This window comes from Clinocottus analis, unplaced genomic scaffold (genome assembly GCF_023055335.1).
Source record: "Clinocottus analis isolate CAN_PGR_092001 unplaced genomic scaffold, fCliAna1.0.p SCAF_24, whole genome shotgun sequence".
In the NCBI taxonomy this organism is placed as follows: domain Eukaryota; kingdom Metazoa; phylum Chordata; class Actinopteri; order Perciformes; family Cottidae; genus Clinocottus; species Clinocottus analis.
Genome location: NW_027175976.1, coordinates 10238734 through 10254823, shown reverse-complemented (window position 1 = coordinate 10254823; position 16090 = coordinate 10238734). Strand labels below are relative to the sequence as shown.

The window sequence follows — 16090 nt, the reverse complement described above, 5'->3', positions numbered from 1 at the left end:
ATCCTCAAGGTGAGAGCAGCGAGTGGTTTGCATGACGAGAAACATCTCAAACTTCAAAGTGTGAACAAAGGACGAGGTATGACATTATGGAAATTAGTAATATCATTTCATACCAATACATATTTTAGATTACATTTAAAGGGAATTGTGGATCATAATGTGGATCATTGATATGAATATAATAAAATATAGTATAACATATAGTATAATATATATATATATATATATATATATATATATATATATATATATATATATATATATATATATGAATGAACACACAGAACCAAAAGGAACCACGTCTTCATGTACACAGTTGACGTTATTGTAAAAGGTAACAGCGCCCCCCGGTGTCAGAGCTGTGGACTGACGTGCACTGTGAGAGTGACGTTCTCCTTCTACACTCCTGAGACGCTTCTCAAAGGCCCTCTGACTGAGGAGGATGAGGAGGCCGCTGAAGACCATCATGTTGACCTTCACTGCTCCACCGTCATCATCATCAAGCATCTGACTCCCTCTCCAGCCTGAAGATGCTGCTGCCACGAGGCCACATGCACCCTGTCCCCTCACTGACCTGAGATCTGCTCTGCTGCTTGCAGAAGACCAGCTGAGCGCTCGCTACACTCAGAGCAGCGGTTACGGCTTCAGCCTCTACGTTCCCACACACATGAGCTTCTCTTGGGGAGGGCTTGCTCACATGCTTGTCGGAGCTTGTCCTTGTCATAGTGCAGAGCCTCGTAGTCCGTCATGCTGATCCTGCTGACCCGGATCCTCAGCCTCTCTGGGACCTGCTGCTGACTGACACACAGACACCGTCATTAGAGGCTGTCCATGGTGGGCTCATGGTCCAGAGAGACCTCGTGAGTCCACTTACTCGTTGAGGTGCGGCAGGGAGGTCCGTCGCTTGGTTTTCAGCACCATGTTGGCCTGGTTCCTGAGGCTGATGCGGATGACGGAGGGAGCAAGTCTGCACGGTTCACCATCCACCTGACAAGTACAGCCACAAGGACAGCCACAAGGACAGCCACAAGTACAGCCACAAGGACAGCAATAAAGACAGCCACAAGTACAGCCACAAGGACAGCAACAAGGACAGCAATAAAGACAGCCACAAGTACAGCCACAAGGACAGCAACAAGGACAGCAATAAAGACAGCCACAAGTACAGCCACAAGGACAGCAACAAGGACAGCAATAAAGACAGCCACAAGGACAGCCACAAGGACAGCCACAAGGACAGCCACAAGGACAGCCACAAGGACAGCCACAAGTACAGCCACAAGTACAGCCACAAGGACAGCCACAAGTACAGCAACAAGGACAGCAATAAAGACAGCCACAAGTACAGCCACAAGGACAGCAACAAGGACAGCAATAAAGACAGCCACAAGTACAGCCACAAGGACAGCAACAAGGACAGCAATAAAGACAGCCACAAGGACAGCCACAAGGACAGCCACAAGGACAGCCACAAGGACAGCCACAAGTACAGCCACAAGTACAGCCACAAGGACAGCCACAAGTACAGCAACAAGGACAGCAATAAAGACAGCCACAAGTACAGCCACAAGGACAGCAACAAGGACAGCAATAAAGACAGCCACAAGTACAGCCACAAGGACAGCAACAAGGACAGCAATAAAGACAGCCACAAGGACAGCCACAAGGACAGCCACAAGGACAGCCACAAGGACAGCCACAAGTACAGCCACAAGTACAGCCACAAGGACAGCCACAAGGACAGCCACAAGGACAGCCACAAGGACAGCCACAAGTACAGCCACAAGGACAGACAGGTTACTAGCCATGTTAGTCATCATGGGTCAAATTGTATGCACGCTGTGTACACTGTGCACCTGTACTGGGAGAGGCTTTGTCGTGGTGAGGGTGACTTCTCTGCACTGGTTCAATCGTTCTCCATGACCTCCAACCTGGAGAGTAGCCTGGACACACACACAGACACACACGCACACACACACACACACACACACACACACACACGCACAAACACACGCACACGCACGCACACGCACATGCACACACACACACACACACACGCACACACACGTTAGCTCCTGGTGGGAGAGCTGTACTGCTGCCATGTTCTTTCCAGAACCTTCAAACTCTGATGTTAGAACCCAGCGAGCTGCTCACCAGTGAGGTCATCGTGAACCCGATGACCTCGATGTATCCATCATCGTGGCGTTGAGGTTCAAAGTCATGATGTTCACCGGGGTTTCCCCAAGGTGTAGTACCTGCACAGTATCTAAGGAACACAACACACTCCCCATCATCAGCACCAGTTCAGTCAGAGACCCAGGACAGAGCTCTCAAAGAGTCCACAGGTGGTACCAAGTACTACCACTAGGTGTCGCACTCAGCGCAGCAGCGTTCTCCAGTGGAACAGAGAGAGCTGGTTCCCTCTTGGCTCCTCAGAGAGAACCTCCACAGACAAACTAAAGGATGGGAAGACTCAGAAAGCCGCACCAACCTCCAGGAATTGTAACTATATGTAAAGTCACATCTCATATTCATGGCCTCCTTTGTTGCCTTTGAACAAGTCAAGAATTACATCTATTACAAACAAACAAAGGTTTAACATCATAAATATCTGTAAACCATTTGATCAAAGAGATACCAACAAGTCAAAGTGGAGTGGACCAGTAGTAGTGATGCAGCACTACAACAGAGCTACTGGAAAGCAATTTGATTGGTAAAGCAGAGACAATAGCACCCCGCTACTGAAAAATGTAGTTCAACCAGAACGGATCTGTAGTCCACATCAGGAACTATAGTAGAGGAGCAGCGTCACCTGGGGATGTTGAGGAAGACCAGGCACTGCAGCTTCAAGTCCTGGACCTTTGAGGTTAAATCTGTCCCGTCACACTGGAGAGAGAGAGAGAGAGAGAGAGAGAGAGAGAGAGAGAGAGAGAGAGAGAGAGAGAGAGAGAGAGAGAGAGAGAGAGAAATGGAGTGATTCTGTTGCATGTAACAGAATGACAGCTTGATGACAGCTACTCACCACCACTTGGATGTGCTTCGACAGGTCTTTGGAGCTTCCCATCAGAAAATCTGAGAATGCTGTCTGTATGACAGACAGACAGACAGACAGACAGACAGACAGACAGACAGACAGACAGACATGTGAGCAGGGCTGTCTCAAAGCACAATGAGAGTTAGTGTCTTCCACCAGCTGCATCACTTGAAAGTGAATCAGGTGTGTCGAGCCTTTGATTCATGAAACCTCTCGTCGTCAGTCCTCTCAGTCATTTATGAGACGCTAACATTAAATTATAACAGCTTATAATCCATCTCTTACATCCACCATCTCCTTCACACTGGGTTTCTCAACACGTGGTCACAATCCTGCATGACGGGGGCTTGCTCGAGGGTGTCCACCAGGGGGCAGGAGTCTGCACATGTGCAGTAGCTACATCTGCTGATGTTCAGTCAGTCCATGGGTTCGGTCATGAGTTCAGAGGCGGATTTAGACTCTGATGTAGACCTGCTCTGCACCGCTCTGTCGCTCTGCACCGCTCTGTCGCTCTGCACCGCTCTGTCGCTCTGCACCGCTCTGTCGCTCTGCAGCGCTCTGCAGTGCTCTCTGTCGCTCTGCAGCGCTCTGCATCGCTCTCTGTCGCTCTGCACCGCTCTGTCGCTCTGCAGCGCTCTCTGTCGCTCTGCACCGCTCTCTCTCGCTCTGCACCGCTCTGTCGCTCTGCACCGCTCTCTGTCGCTCTGCACCGCTCTCTCTAGCTCTGCACCGCTCTCTCTCGCTCTGCACCGCTCTCTCTCGCTCTGCAGCGCTCTCTCTCGCTCTGCACCGCTCTCTCTAGCTTTGCACCGCTCTCTCTCGCTCTGCACCGCTCTCTCTTGCTCTCTGTCGCTCTGCAGCGCTCTGTCGCTCTGCATCGCTCTCTGTCGCTCTGCAGCGCTCTCTGTCGCTCTGCAGCGCTCTGCACCGCTCTCTGTCGCTCTGCACCGCTCTCTGTCGCTCTGCACCGCTCTCTGTCGCTCTGCACCGCTCTCTGTCGCTCTGCACCGCTCTCTGTCGCTCTGCACCGCTCTCTGTCGCTCTGCACCGCTCTCTGTCGCTCTGCACCGCTCTCTGTCGCTCTGCACCGCTCTGTCGCTCTGTTGCTCTGTCGCTCTGTTGCTCTCATATGGAGCAGCACTGTCCACTCTCGGGTTCCCGGCAGGTAAACACTGTTAGCAGCATTAGCACCGTTAGCTAAACGTTTCCGTCTCACTGTTCAATAGAAACATTGTGCGTCTGTAAAAGTGAACCGTTCCCATGGAGATGCACTCACCCCGGCGTAGAACATCTTGTTCCTGAATCGACTGTTGAACTTCTCGGGGTTGGCTTCTGAAACATCAGGTCAACAAACATCATGTTTATTAGAACTGATTCAATGGAAAAGCAACGTTTCCACAACATTGACGCCTCAATATCAATGTGGCACTACTCATTGTGTAGCAGTACATTGTGGAGGGACATTTGCTCTGTGTATGAAGGTGAATGTACCTCTGGACTCGTGGAACTCTAGAGTCACGTGGGCGTCAAATCCAAGACTGAAGTAATTGTTGAAAACATCTAGAGGAAGCTGAAAGCAGCACACAGACATCAAGAGGTTCACATGATGAAGGTTGTCGTTTCCCTTCACTGAGGCGGCGCTGCCGCTTCAGGAACAGGGTCTACCAGGACTCTATGTGGCTGAACAAGTTGTGCAGTAATCGGTTCTGAATGGAGGATGGACTCCGCTCAGCAGCTTTACGTTCAGTCAGAACCTGGTTTCAAACCTTATCGGCTTGCTGCTCGTCCGGTTCAACCCCTGCACTGTGGTTTGGTTCAACCTGTAGATTCCATCTGTCGAGCTGGACCACCGTTCCATCTTCAACATGGGAGAGGATCTTAGACAGAGGTTCGTCTGTATAGCCCTGGAGTAATGCAGTGTGACATAAACCATAAGCACAAAGACATGTTTATGAATAGAAAACACAACTTGCTCTATGTTGAGTCTGACTAACAGCAGCTCCAGACAGTGTGTCTTCTGAGGAAACTGAGAGGAACATGTGGCTGTGAGGGACACATCTAGAGGTCCCTTTGTGTACATAACTATTGTACACAACTAACGGCGAGCAGTTAGAGGAAATGCAGAAGTGGAATGTAAAATAGCGATGAGCCAGCAGACACCGTCTGTATTCACAGTTCAGGTGTGTTTGTACCCACCGCTCCCCAGTTCAGGGTCCTGGCGAGGTCATTTCCTGTCCCAAGTGGTAACACGGCAACTGGAGGTTGAGGATTCAATGCCAGTTCATCAAGACAAGACAGGATCCAGCCCACCTGCCCACACAGACATGCGACCTTACAACTGGCTGCTTTCATCAGACAACATGAGATCTCCGTGTGGCTCCACACGCACGACTCCAGACAATGTGAGGAGAAATGCCTTCTGGCCTCAAACCTGCTTTCATAAAGACCTATCAGGCCGACATTGTAATCACGGTCATTGCACAAGCTCACAGACTGACAATATCGTGGCTGGTAACGAGGAATGAAAGGTTTGTGTGTGCTACTACTCACAGTGCCGTCTCCTCCACAGGCCATGATCCTCAGGTTATGGACTTTACGATACAGCTCCAGGCTACAAGATGGTTGATGGTCAGTTGGGCATGAGACACTACGAGTACATGTTCACGGGTGTTAGTGTGTGTGTCAGACAGAGAGACCTACCCCTCCTTTGGTCCTCCTTGGCTCAGGTCAAATACCTGTCTGGGGTTCAGATACCACATGAAAGACTGCAGGATCTTATTACCCTGCCAGACAGAGAAACCAGAAGGACAATGGAAGATGAAGAAATATGAATGTACTTGCAGTACAACAGCTGGAACTGAGGCTTTGTCTTGTAAGACTCAAGTCCAGTCAGGTCCCAGGTTGAGAGGTGGGTCAAGGTTCAAATCCCAAACATTGGTTTTTAGGTTCTAATTAATTGATTTTGTGTTTTATATTGAATGCATCCATCTATCCATCATCCATCCAACCTTCCATCTATCCAACCATTTATCCATCATACCATTCTTCCATGTATCCAACATCCATCCATCCCCATCCTTCCATCTATAAACCAATCCATCATCATACTATCACCCATCATCCATCCTTCCATCAAGCTATCATCCACCATCAATCCATCGTACCATCCATCCCTCAATCTATCGTCTATCCTGTCATCTAACCATCCACAATCCACCCATGATACCTTCCACCCATCTATCCATCATCCAACCACCTATCCTTCCATCTCGCCATTATCCAACCATCCATCCATCATCCACCCATCATCATCCATCCATCATCCACCCATCATCATCCATCCATCATACCACCCATCATGCAACCACCCACCATACCATATATATTAAGGATCAGCGGCTCTGCTCTGAGCTCCCTCTGGATGTCTGAGCTCGTCTCCCCATCTCTGAGGCTCATTTCGGCCACTTGTATCTGCAATCTCCTTCTGGTCCCTACCCAAAGCTCATGACCACAGTCTCATCCTAGATGGACTGGTAAATTCAGCGCCTTGTCTTTCTGCTCAGCTTCCTCTTCCCCGGTACGTCTTCATCACTGCTGCCGCGAGCTACCTTCTCCATCACACGCTCCATTTTACCCTCAAGGGTGAACGAGACCTCGGGGCACTTGAACCGACTGACTCCTGTCTTCCAGACCTGTGGGCTGCTTGAGTGCCACAACAACTGCTCAGCATGCAGCTTGAGTGGACTGGAGGACACATTGCTGTTTCACTGACCAGGTCACTGAACTGTGTGCAGAACCACTCTATGCATACCTGGTTTCCTCCGCTCTTGGGGTTTACGAACACCAGCAGTGGTGTCATCAGCGGAGCCGGTATGGGCCGGATTAGAAACGGCCTCCACAGACGTCCGTCCTGTCAGAGAAGAAGATCTGCTCAGATCCTTGTTGGAAGAAAAGCTTAATTACTCTGGATTAAGTACTGTTCTCTGGTTATAGTCAGAATCCTATCTGAGTTTCATTAATTATATGTAGTATTGGAAGGCCAGTGACTCTTCATTGAACTATCTCTCCCATGTTAATATCTACACACCGACTTGGCGTCAACCCTGATAAGTCATGAGAGTAAAGTATTAGTATGTCTCTGTTTTCAGAACACATGGATACTTGTTGTCTTGTGAGGTTAGGCCAGATCCTCAGGTGACGGGGAAGAGCTCATGATGAAGCCATAAAGACGTCATGTGCATTGATAACCATGTGTATTTTAGATGGTAGTGTTTGCTCATTCAGAGAGCAGTCTAGAGATATGCAATGTGTGTGTCACGTTGTACTTCTGACCCTGCTCCTTCTTTGAAGAATACATGTTAAACTTGGTTTAATGATTTTACTCCACGTGTCGATTGAATTTTTCAATCAATCCTCTCATGCAGAGCCTCTATTTAGTCAACAAATAACAAATCATCTCATTTAGAAATAGATTCAGAGGGTGTCACACACAAGGAAAAGGACCACAACCACAACCACGAGGCCCACAGAGACACAGCCATGCTCCGCAAACTATCGGGCCACACTGACCTCTGCTCCTTTCTTGCTACTTTTCCTCTTGAACGATGTCCTCTTCTTCTTCTTACTCGACTTCATAGACGACTGTTAGAGACACAGAACACAGGTCGATCTCAGAGAGGAAGATGTGATGCATCCTGTTCTCATGAAGAAGGAGAAGGTCTCCCTCCAGCAAACAGTGTGGCCTCCACGCTAACAGAGCACTTCTCATGTTGGACCCATAGCAGCTCTTCACTGCACCACCTGAGGAGCTGCTTTGATGCTACTGATGTGTCCAAACCACTTCAGAGGAAAGTCTGTCTTCAGACGGGTCAGGAACAAGAGATGGAGAATATGATTCTTGTTTTGGATGGGGAATATGAAGATAGAGGTTTCTAAAAAAAAAATTTGCAAACTGAAACAACTGTCTGCACGAGTGTACCAACTGTTTAAATGGTGTAGCCGCCCGGACTCTTACTCTACTGGAGGTACGAGTGATGAGAGGCAACAGCATGAAAGAGTGAAGAGTGAAACGTGAGATGAGACGCAGAGCTGATGGCAGGACAGCTTCTATTATCAGACTTATTACCTCAGCAGTCAGAGCCTGTTGGACCCCCAACAGGCTCTGACTGCTGGGCCCTCAACAGTCAGAGCCTGTTGGGGGCCCAACAGGGTCTGACTGCTGAGGGCCCAGCAGTCACCACCTGTTGGGAGCCCAACAGGTGGTGACTGCTGGGCCCTCAACAGTCAGAGCCTGTTGGGGGCCCAACAGGGTCTGACTGCTGAGGGCCCAGCAGTCACCACCTGTTGGGAGCCCAACAGGTGGTGACTGAGGAGATGTGAAGTCATTCATTGGCTAACAATAACAATACAATGTTCCTGGAACAAAGAGAGTGTCACAGTGTTACCTGATGGCGCCGGACTCGAATGATCCATGTGGGAGGAACGACCAGAGCAGCGTGAGCTCCCATTGGACAAGCTTCCTCAATCTGCTGCAGCATGAAGCAGGACACCTTGTTGTGGTACTAAAGGGACATTCAGAGGGACACATGTATGATGGAGGTGTGGAGAGGAGGAAGAGCAGCACAGGGTGAACATACTCACAGCCTGCTTGCACCAGGAGCAGCTGATGGCCACGATCTCTTTGCTGTGGAAAGCAAACTTCTGCTGGAAGCCCTGCAGGAAGCAGCACACACACAGTTAGACTGCTGGAGGAAGACCTGAGGTGGAGGAGGAGGTGGAGGTGGAGGAGGAGGTGGAGGTGGAGGAGGAGGTGGAGGAGCCTCACTCACCTTCCCACATTGTCGACATTTGCCTTCCTGCCGTCTCCGATGCACCCAGTGATGACGCACCACAATGGGCTGAACGCGCACAAATAACACAGGTCATCATTTATCAAACGCACTTATTACATTGCATCCTTTGTATGACATTGAACCAACGACGTATCTGGAATATGAGCAATGCAACTATTGTCCTGTTGCTCCTGAGCTCCTGAGCAGAAGCATCAGAGAACCTTCACTCAGCAACAACTCACCTCTCGGATGTTCCTGGAGCCGGATTCTCTGAAAGTTGGTTTACACCTGAAGTTAATCTGGAAGAGAGCAGAGAGGACCGGTGACAGCTGAGCTGAGGCTGAGCTGAGGCTGAGCTGAGGCTGAGCTGAGGCTGGACTGAGGCTGGACTGAGGCTGAGCTGAGGCTGAGCTGAGGCTGGACTGAGGCTGGACTGAGGCTGGACTGAGGCTGGACTGAGGCTGAGGCTGAGCTGAGGCTGAGCTGAGGCTGGACTGAAGCTGAGCTGAGGCTGAGCTGAGGCTGAGCTGAGGCTGAGCTGAGGCTGAGGCTGAGCTGAGGCTGGACTGAGGCTGAGGCTGGACTGAGGCTGAGCTGAGGCTGGGCTGAGGCGAGGCTGGACTGAGGCTGAGCTGAGGCTGGACTGAGGCTGAGCTGAGGCTGGACTGAGGCTGAGGCTGAGCTGAGGCTGAGCTGAGGCTGGACTGAGACTGGACTGAGACTGGACTGAGGCTGAGGCTGAGCTGAGGCTGAGCTGAGGCTGAGCTGAGGCTGGACTGAGGCTGAGCTGAGGCTGGACTGAGGCTGAGCTGAGGCTGGACTGAGGCTGAGCTGAGGCTGGACTGAGGCTGAGGCTGAGCTGAGGCTGAGCTGAGGCTGAGCTGAGGCTGGACTGAGGCTGAGCTGAGGCTGAGCTGAGGCTGGACTGAGGCTGAGGCTGAGGCTGAGCTGAGGCTGGACTGAGGCTGAGGCTGGACTGAGGCTGAGCTGAGGCTTCGACTGAGGCGAGGCTGGACTGAGGCTGAGCTGAGGCTGAGGCTGAGCTGAGGCTGGACTGAGGCTGAGCTGAGGCTGGACTGAGGCTGAGCTGAGGCTGAGCTGAGGCTGAGCTGAGGCTGGACTGAGGCTGAGGCTGAGCTGAGGCTGGACTGAGGCTGAGGCTGGACTGAGGCTGAGGCTGGACTGAGGCTGAGCTGAGGCTGGACTGAGGCGAGGCTAGACTGAGGCTGAGCTGAGGCTGAGCTGAGGCTGAGGCTGGACTGAGGCTGAGCTGAGGCTGGACTGAGGCGAGGCTGGACTGAGGCTGAGCTGAGGCTGAGGCTGAGCTGAGGCTGGACTGAGGCTGAGCTGAGGCTGAGCTGAGGCTGAGCTGAGGCTGAGCTGAGGCTGGACTGAGGCTGGACTGAGGCTGAGCTGAGGCTGGACTGAGGCTGAGCTGAGGCTGAGCTGAGGCTGGACTGAGGCTGAGCTGAGGCTGGACTGAGGCTGGACTGAGGCTGAGGCTGAGCTGAGGCTGGACTGAGGCTGGACTGAGGCTGAGCTGAGGCTGGACTGAGGCTGAGCTGAGGCTGGACTGAGGCTGAGCTGAGGCTGGACTGAGGCTGAGCTGAGGCTGAGGCTGAGCTGAGGCTGGACTGAGGCTGAGCTGAGGCTGAGCTGAGGCTGGACTGAGGCTGAGCTGAGGCTGAGCTGAGGCTGGACTGAGGCTGAGGCTGAGCTGAGCTGATACTGAGGCTGAGCTGAGGCTGAGCTGAGGCTGGACTAAGGCTGAGCTGAGGCTAAGCTGAGGCTGAGGCTGAGCTGAGGCTGAGCTGAGGCTGAGCTGAGGCTGGACTGAGGCTGAGCTGAGGCTGAGGCGAGCTGAGGCTGGGCTGAGCTGAGGCTGAGCTGAGGCTGGACAGATGGCTGAGCTGAGGCTGAGCTGAGGCTGGACTGAGGCTGAGGCTGGACTAGGGCTGAGCTGAGGCTGAGCTGAGGCTGGACTGAGGCTGGACTGAGGCTGAGCTGAGGCTGAGCTGAGGCTGGACTGAGGCTGAGCTGAGGCTGAGCTGAGGCTGGACTAAGGCTGAGCTGAGGCTGAGGCTAAGCTGAGGCTGAGCTGAGGCTGGACTGAGGCTGAGGCTGAACTGAGGCTGAGCCGAGCTGAGGCTGAGGTGAGGCTGGACTAAGGCTGAGCTGAGGCTGAGGCTGAGCTGAGGCTTGACTAAGGCTGAGCTGAGGCTGGACTGAGGCTGGGCTGAGGCTGAGCTGAGCTAGCTTCTAATTCCCAATGACCAGGAAAGGGTTGAGGAGGAGAGGCTCTCCCTGTGAGGCGGCACCACAGCTCCCCATCGTTGGAGAGCTCAGAAAGGAAAACCCAGAGCAGGAGGGAGCCAGCACACTGAAGCCAGACTAGTTTCAGATCAGGACCTCACGGATGATTCTGCTTCACTGGTTCAGCCTTGCATGTCACAGACTTGGTGGTGTCATCATGACAAATAGAGGAGTTGGTCAATGGGTCACATGACTAGTGCTCCACCAATGATATCAGTGGTGTCTGTGTTTGTTGAAGCAGTGATGGCTCCATCACTCAGACTCACACAGTTCCTCAGGAGGGATGGAGAGCTTCCAACGGCTGCAGAGATCACAGTATCATGCGAGATCCTGACCTCCTACTCATACTACCAGTCCTGGTCCCTGTGTGCTGTGAGGGGTCAGAAAGTGGCCTCAGTATCATGTCCCCTTGAAATCAACAGAGCCCACCTTTCAAAAGGTCACATGATCGACCCCTGATCCACCAGTGAAGGAGAGAACAGAACCCAACAGGAAGCTTGCAAAGAGTGATGACCTGAACGCTTCTGGAGCTCTTTTTAGAAGAGTTCCTCCACTAACCTGATCACATGTCACTACATCTGCAGCAGTGTGTGTGTCACTCTAAAGTGTGTGTCACAGAGCAGCAGTGTGTGTCACTCTAAAGTGTGTGTCACAGAGCAGCAGTGTGTGTGTGTCACTCTAAAGTGTGTGTCACAGAGCAGCAGTGTGTGTGTCTCACTCTAAAGTGTGTGTCACAGAGCAGCAGTGTGTGTGTCTCACTCTAAAGTGTGTGTCACAGAGCAGCAGTGTGTGTCTCACTCTAAAGTGTGTGTCACAGAGCAGCAGTGTGTGTCTCACTCTAAAGTGTGTCACAGAGCAGCAGTGTGTGTCTCACTCTAAAGTGTGTGTCACAGAGCAGCAGTGTGTGTGTGTCACTCTAAAGTGTGTGTCACAGAGCAGCAGTGTGTGTCTCACTCTAAAGTGTGTGTCACAGAGCAGCAGTGTGTGTCTCACTCTAAAGTGTGTGTCACAGAGCAGCAGTGTGTGTCTCACTCTAAAGTGTGTGTCACAGAGCAGCAGTGTGTGTGTGTCACTCTAAAGTGTGTGTCACAGAGCAGCAGTGTGTGTCTCACTCTAAAGCGTGTGTCACAGAGCAGCAGTGTGTGTCTCACTCTAAAGTGTGTGTCACAGAGCAGCAGTGTGTGTCTCACTCTAAAGTGTGTGTCACAGAGCAGCAGTGTGTGTCACTCTAAAGTGTGTGTCACAGAGCAGCAGTGTGTGTGTGTCACTCTAAAGTGTGTGTCACAGAGCAGCAGTGTGTGTCTCACTCTAAAGTGTGTGTCACAGAGCAGCAGTGTGTCTCACTCTAAAGTGTGTGTCACAGAGCAGCAGTGTGTGTCTCACTCTAAAGTGTGTGTCACAGAGCAGCAGTGTGTGTGTGTCACTCTAAAGTGTGTGTCACAGAGCAGCAGTGTGTGTCTCACTCTAAAGTGTGTGTCACAGAGCAGCAGTGTGTGTCTCACTCTAAAGTGTGTGTCACAGAGCAGCAGTGTGTGTCTCACTCTAAAGTGTGTGTCACAGAGCAGCAGTGTGTGTGTGTCACTCTAAAGTGTGTGTCACAGAGCAGCAGTGTGTGTCTCACTCTAAAGTGTGTGTCACAGAGCAGCAGTGTGTGTCTCACTCTAAAGTGTGTGTCACAGAGCAGCAGTGTGTGTCTCACTCTAAAGTGTGTGTCGCTGAGCGGCAGGCGGGCGTCCAGCAGATTGGCTCTAGAGGGGAACTGCAGGTCAGACAGGAGGAACAGTTAGGACTCTCTTTCACGAGCTGACCTCTCTCTCATGAGCTGACCTCTCTCTCATGAGCTGACCTCTCTCTCATGAGCTGACCGCTCTCTCATGAGCTGACCTCTCTCTCATGAGCTGACCTCTCTCTCATGAGCTGACCTCTCTCTCATGAGTGTGATGACAGAAACAAACAAAGCTTAAAGTAATCCTGCTTGCTCTTCTCCCTCATTTCAAACTCTTCGCTGAGTTCTAAAAGTGAAATCCTTCTTTAAACTTGGTCTCTCAAAAAGTGGTTTGAACCTCCATCTTTAATCTTCTGCTGTCCACCTTCAACGCTCTGTGATGAGGAACCTTTACATCCTCAACACTCTGTGATGAGGAACCTTTACATCTTCAACACTCTGTGATGAGGAACCTTTACATCTTCAACACTCTGTGATGAGGAACCTTTACATCTTCAACGCTCTGTGATGAGGAACCTTTACATCTTCAACACTCTGTGATGAGGAACCTTTACATCTTTATCGCTCTGTGATGAGGAACCTTTACATCTTTATCGCTCTGTGATGAGGAACCTTTACATCTTTATCGCTCTGTGATGAGGAACCTTTACATCTTTATCGCTCTGTGATGAGGAACCTTTACATCTTTATCGCTCTGTGATGAGGAACCTTTACATCTTTATCGCTCTGTGATGAGGAACCTTTACATCTTTATCGCTCTGTGATGAGGAACCTTTACATCTTGAACCCTCTTTCTGTCTCCGTGAAGGAGAATAACACAATACAGTGGTCCCTCTGCTTGGGGAAGGTTTGCATACAGGACAGAGCGCTTACCTTCTCCAGCTGCTCTATACAGATGGTGTGGGCCACGATCTTACAGGCAGCACACTTCCTCCGGCTGACTGACTTTTGCTGGAAAGAGAAGGGAAATGAAAATCACAGAAGCAGGCTTCAGGCACAAGAAGCAAAGGTGAAACAGTCTGTTCTTGACAGACAGTTTACAAAACATGAAAACATTTGAATGAGCACGAGACAGTAAGCATCTCTGACCACTGGGGGGCAGTCGTGAGCTGTGAGAGGATCCTGAGTGGACAGAGCAGCACAGGCCTGTGATGGGACACGAGTCATGGGAACATGAGTCAAATGAGTGAGTTTCATCAACAGTGGATCACAGACCTGATGAAGAACCTTCAACTGATTCTTCATCAGGAGGACGAACGCAAACTGGCTCAAGTCCACGCTGATAACCACAATAATACGCAAAGAATGCCTCATCGTCATGCAGCCTCTTGCAGAGTCGTATGAAAAGTGTGAAGGTGTCCTTGAAGAGTGTTAGACGGATCACCATGGCGACAGCATGGCAAGGGATGGGAAAGGAAACAAGAGCCATGTACGACCACACGATGGCGTTGGCATGGGGGGAGGCTGTGACCAACCTGCTCACCCCATTTTGAATCATTATCGATCTTTACACTTCACTTCTACCAAGTTCACTGAATGAACGTCAATCTGTCACAGCCACCGCTGGGGAGAGGCCAAAGGTCAGAGGCCAGAGTCAGGCCAGAGCACATTCACATGAACCTCATGTTGAACATCCACCTCCAGCAGCTGAGCCAGCATGTAGCTGTTGTTCATGTGACACCACTGGTGAGTTTCACTGGTGCAGACACTGAGGGAGAAGCGAGCGAGATGCAGACCAGTACATACTGTGATGAGCTCAATGCTGTAGCAGTGTTGTTGACAACACAAAGGGGGAGGAGCTACTCACCAGTGCTCTGGCAATGCAGTGTTGTTGACAACACAAAGGGGGAGGAGCTACTCACCAGTGCTCTGGCAATGCAGTGTTGTTGACAACACAAAGGGGGAGGAGCTACTCACCAGTGCTCTGGCAATGCAGTGTTGTTGACAACACAAAGGGGGAGGAGCTACTCACCAGTGCTCTGGCAATGCAGTGTTGTTGACAACACAAAGGGGGAGGAGCTACTCACCAGTGCTCTGGCAATGCAGTGTTGTTGACAACACAAAGGGGGAGGAGCTACTCACCAGTGCTCTGGCAATGCAGTGTTGCTCCCCCACATAGCAGCAGTCTCCAGACACACTGGTCTCAAACCAGATGTGGTCTCCATACACAGCCGCTTCCTGCAGGGTAAACACAGAGGTCAGTGTGTGTGAAGCCATGTGACCGCTGCCTGGACGTCCTCGGTGTGAGATCTACTTTGTCCCAGCTGAACAGAGGAGCCTGTAGGGAGCGCTGTTCTCAGACTCACCGTCCAGTCCAAAGTGCTGCGCACGTCGGCCTCCGGGTCGCTCCTGTTCAGGGAGGAGCTGGGCTGGTAGGGCAGCTGCTGCAGGCCGGACTTAGCGATCGCTTTCCTGGGAACACAAAGAGACGCAGCGTTGTCTTGGCGATACCTGGACAGGTCACGTGCTGACACATCAACACACAGCTCCACCCGACTGGAGGCCCGGCCGGACTCCACCCAGGGAAGATGTTGCTCAAGCTACATCTGTCACACAGGAAGTGAGGCCTCATGTTTCTTATGTTTTTTGTTTTAGAGTTTCACGAATTTGAATCAACAGCTGAACGTGAACCCTGGACCAACGTGTCCAATGATTCCACTGAAACAGCTGGATCTCAAAGATGTACGAGAGCAACAGAGAGTCCATCAGGAAGGACACAGATAAGCCGCCCGATGAGGACCGGCAGAGGAAAAGCAGCATTTCACTTTCTACTGCTGTGAATCTGAACATGAATAAAGCATAACGCAGCGCACAAGCACCGCAAACATGGTATGATATCAAGAGAGCAAGTCACAGATCAATTCCCTCCATTTTGACATGTTGCAGATTGTAATAAGTTCCATTTTTATGATGTGGTAAAACGTTGTTGAACCGAGGAGAGGAATGAAAAGAACCAATCGTGGTCATGAAGATCTAAAAGGTTCATCCCCTGAGAGCTCGATCGTCCAGACCAACACAACCACGCTGTGTCACGTCTGACGGGGACGCTAAGGGAGAGGTCAGAGGTCAGAGGGACGCCACAAGTAGAACAGATATGACCGCTATTTTTCAAGACAACCATCCTGTGACTTAAATATAAAATGGTATGAAGACTTTCAGCTCGACTAAAGACAAGCATCAAACATA

At 51.1% G+C, this 16090-nt stretch overlaps 1 protein-coding gene across 9 annotated transcripts in view; it reads right to left on the bottom strand.

Annotated features, from left to right (window-relative positions):
- The window catches only part of LOC137794047 (diacylglycerol kinase zeta-like), a 77846-nt gene that overhangs the window by 34356 nt on the left and 27400 nt on the right, over positions 1-16090 (bottom strand). For 8 of the 9 annotated variants that reach the window (XM_068590619.1, XM_068590622.1, XM_068590618.1 and 5 more), the window contains 21 exons: positions 15211-15316; positions 14987-15082; positions 13778-13855; positions 9108-9164; positions 8863-8931; positions 8675-8746; positions 8479-8595; positions 7604-7675; positions 6846-6944; positions 5735-5817; positions 5585-5645; positions 5231-5344; positions 4801-4938; positions 4526-4604; positions 4311-4366; positions 3023-3085; positions 2813-2886; positions 2155-2266; positions 1857-1943; positions 875-987; positions 698-798 (listed from right to left, as the gene is read on the bottom strand). In XM_068590619.1, the coding sequence (XP_068446720.1) occupies positions 698-798; positions 875-987; positions 1857-1943; positions 2155-2266; positions 2813-2886; positions 3023-3085; positions 4311-4366; positions 4526-4604; positions 4801-4938; positions 5231-5344; positions 5585-5645; positions 5735-5817; positions 6846-6944; positions 7604-7675; positions 8479-8595; positions 8675-8746; positions 8863-8931; positions 9108-9164; positions 13778-13855; positions 14987-15082; positions 15211-15316 (1847 nt within the window). Of the gene's footprint in view, positions 1-697; positions 799-874; positions 988-1856; positions 1944-2154; positions 2267-2812; positions 2887-3022; positions 3086-4310; positions 4367-4525; positions 4605-4800; positions 4939-5230; positions 5345-5584; positions 5646-5734; positions 5818-6845; positions 6945-7603; positions 7676-8478; positions 8596-8674; positions 8747-8862; positions 8932-9107; positions 9165-13777; positions 13856-14711; positions 14727-14986; positions 15083-15210; positions 15317-16090 lie in introns of those variants that run through there. The other variant, XM_068590621.1, reaches the window with a different exon arrangement.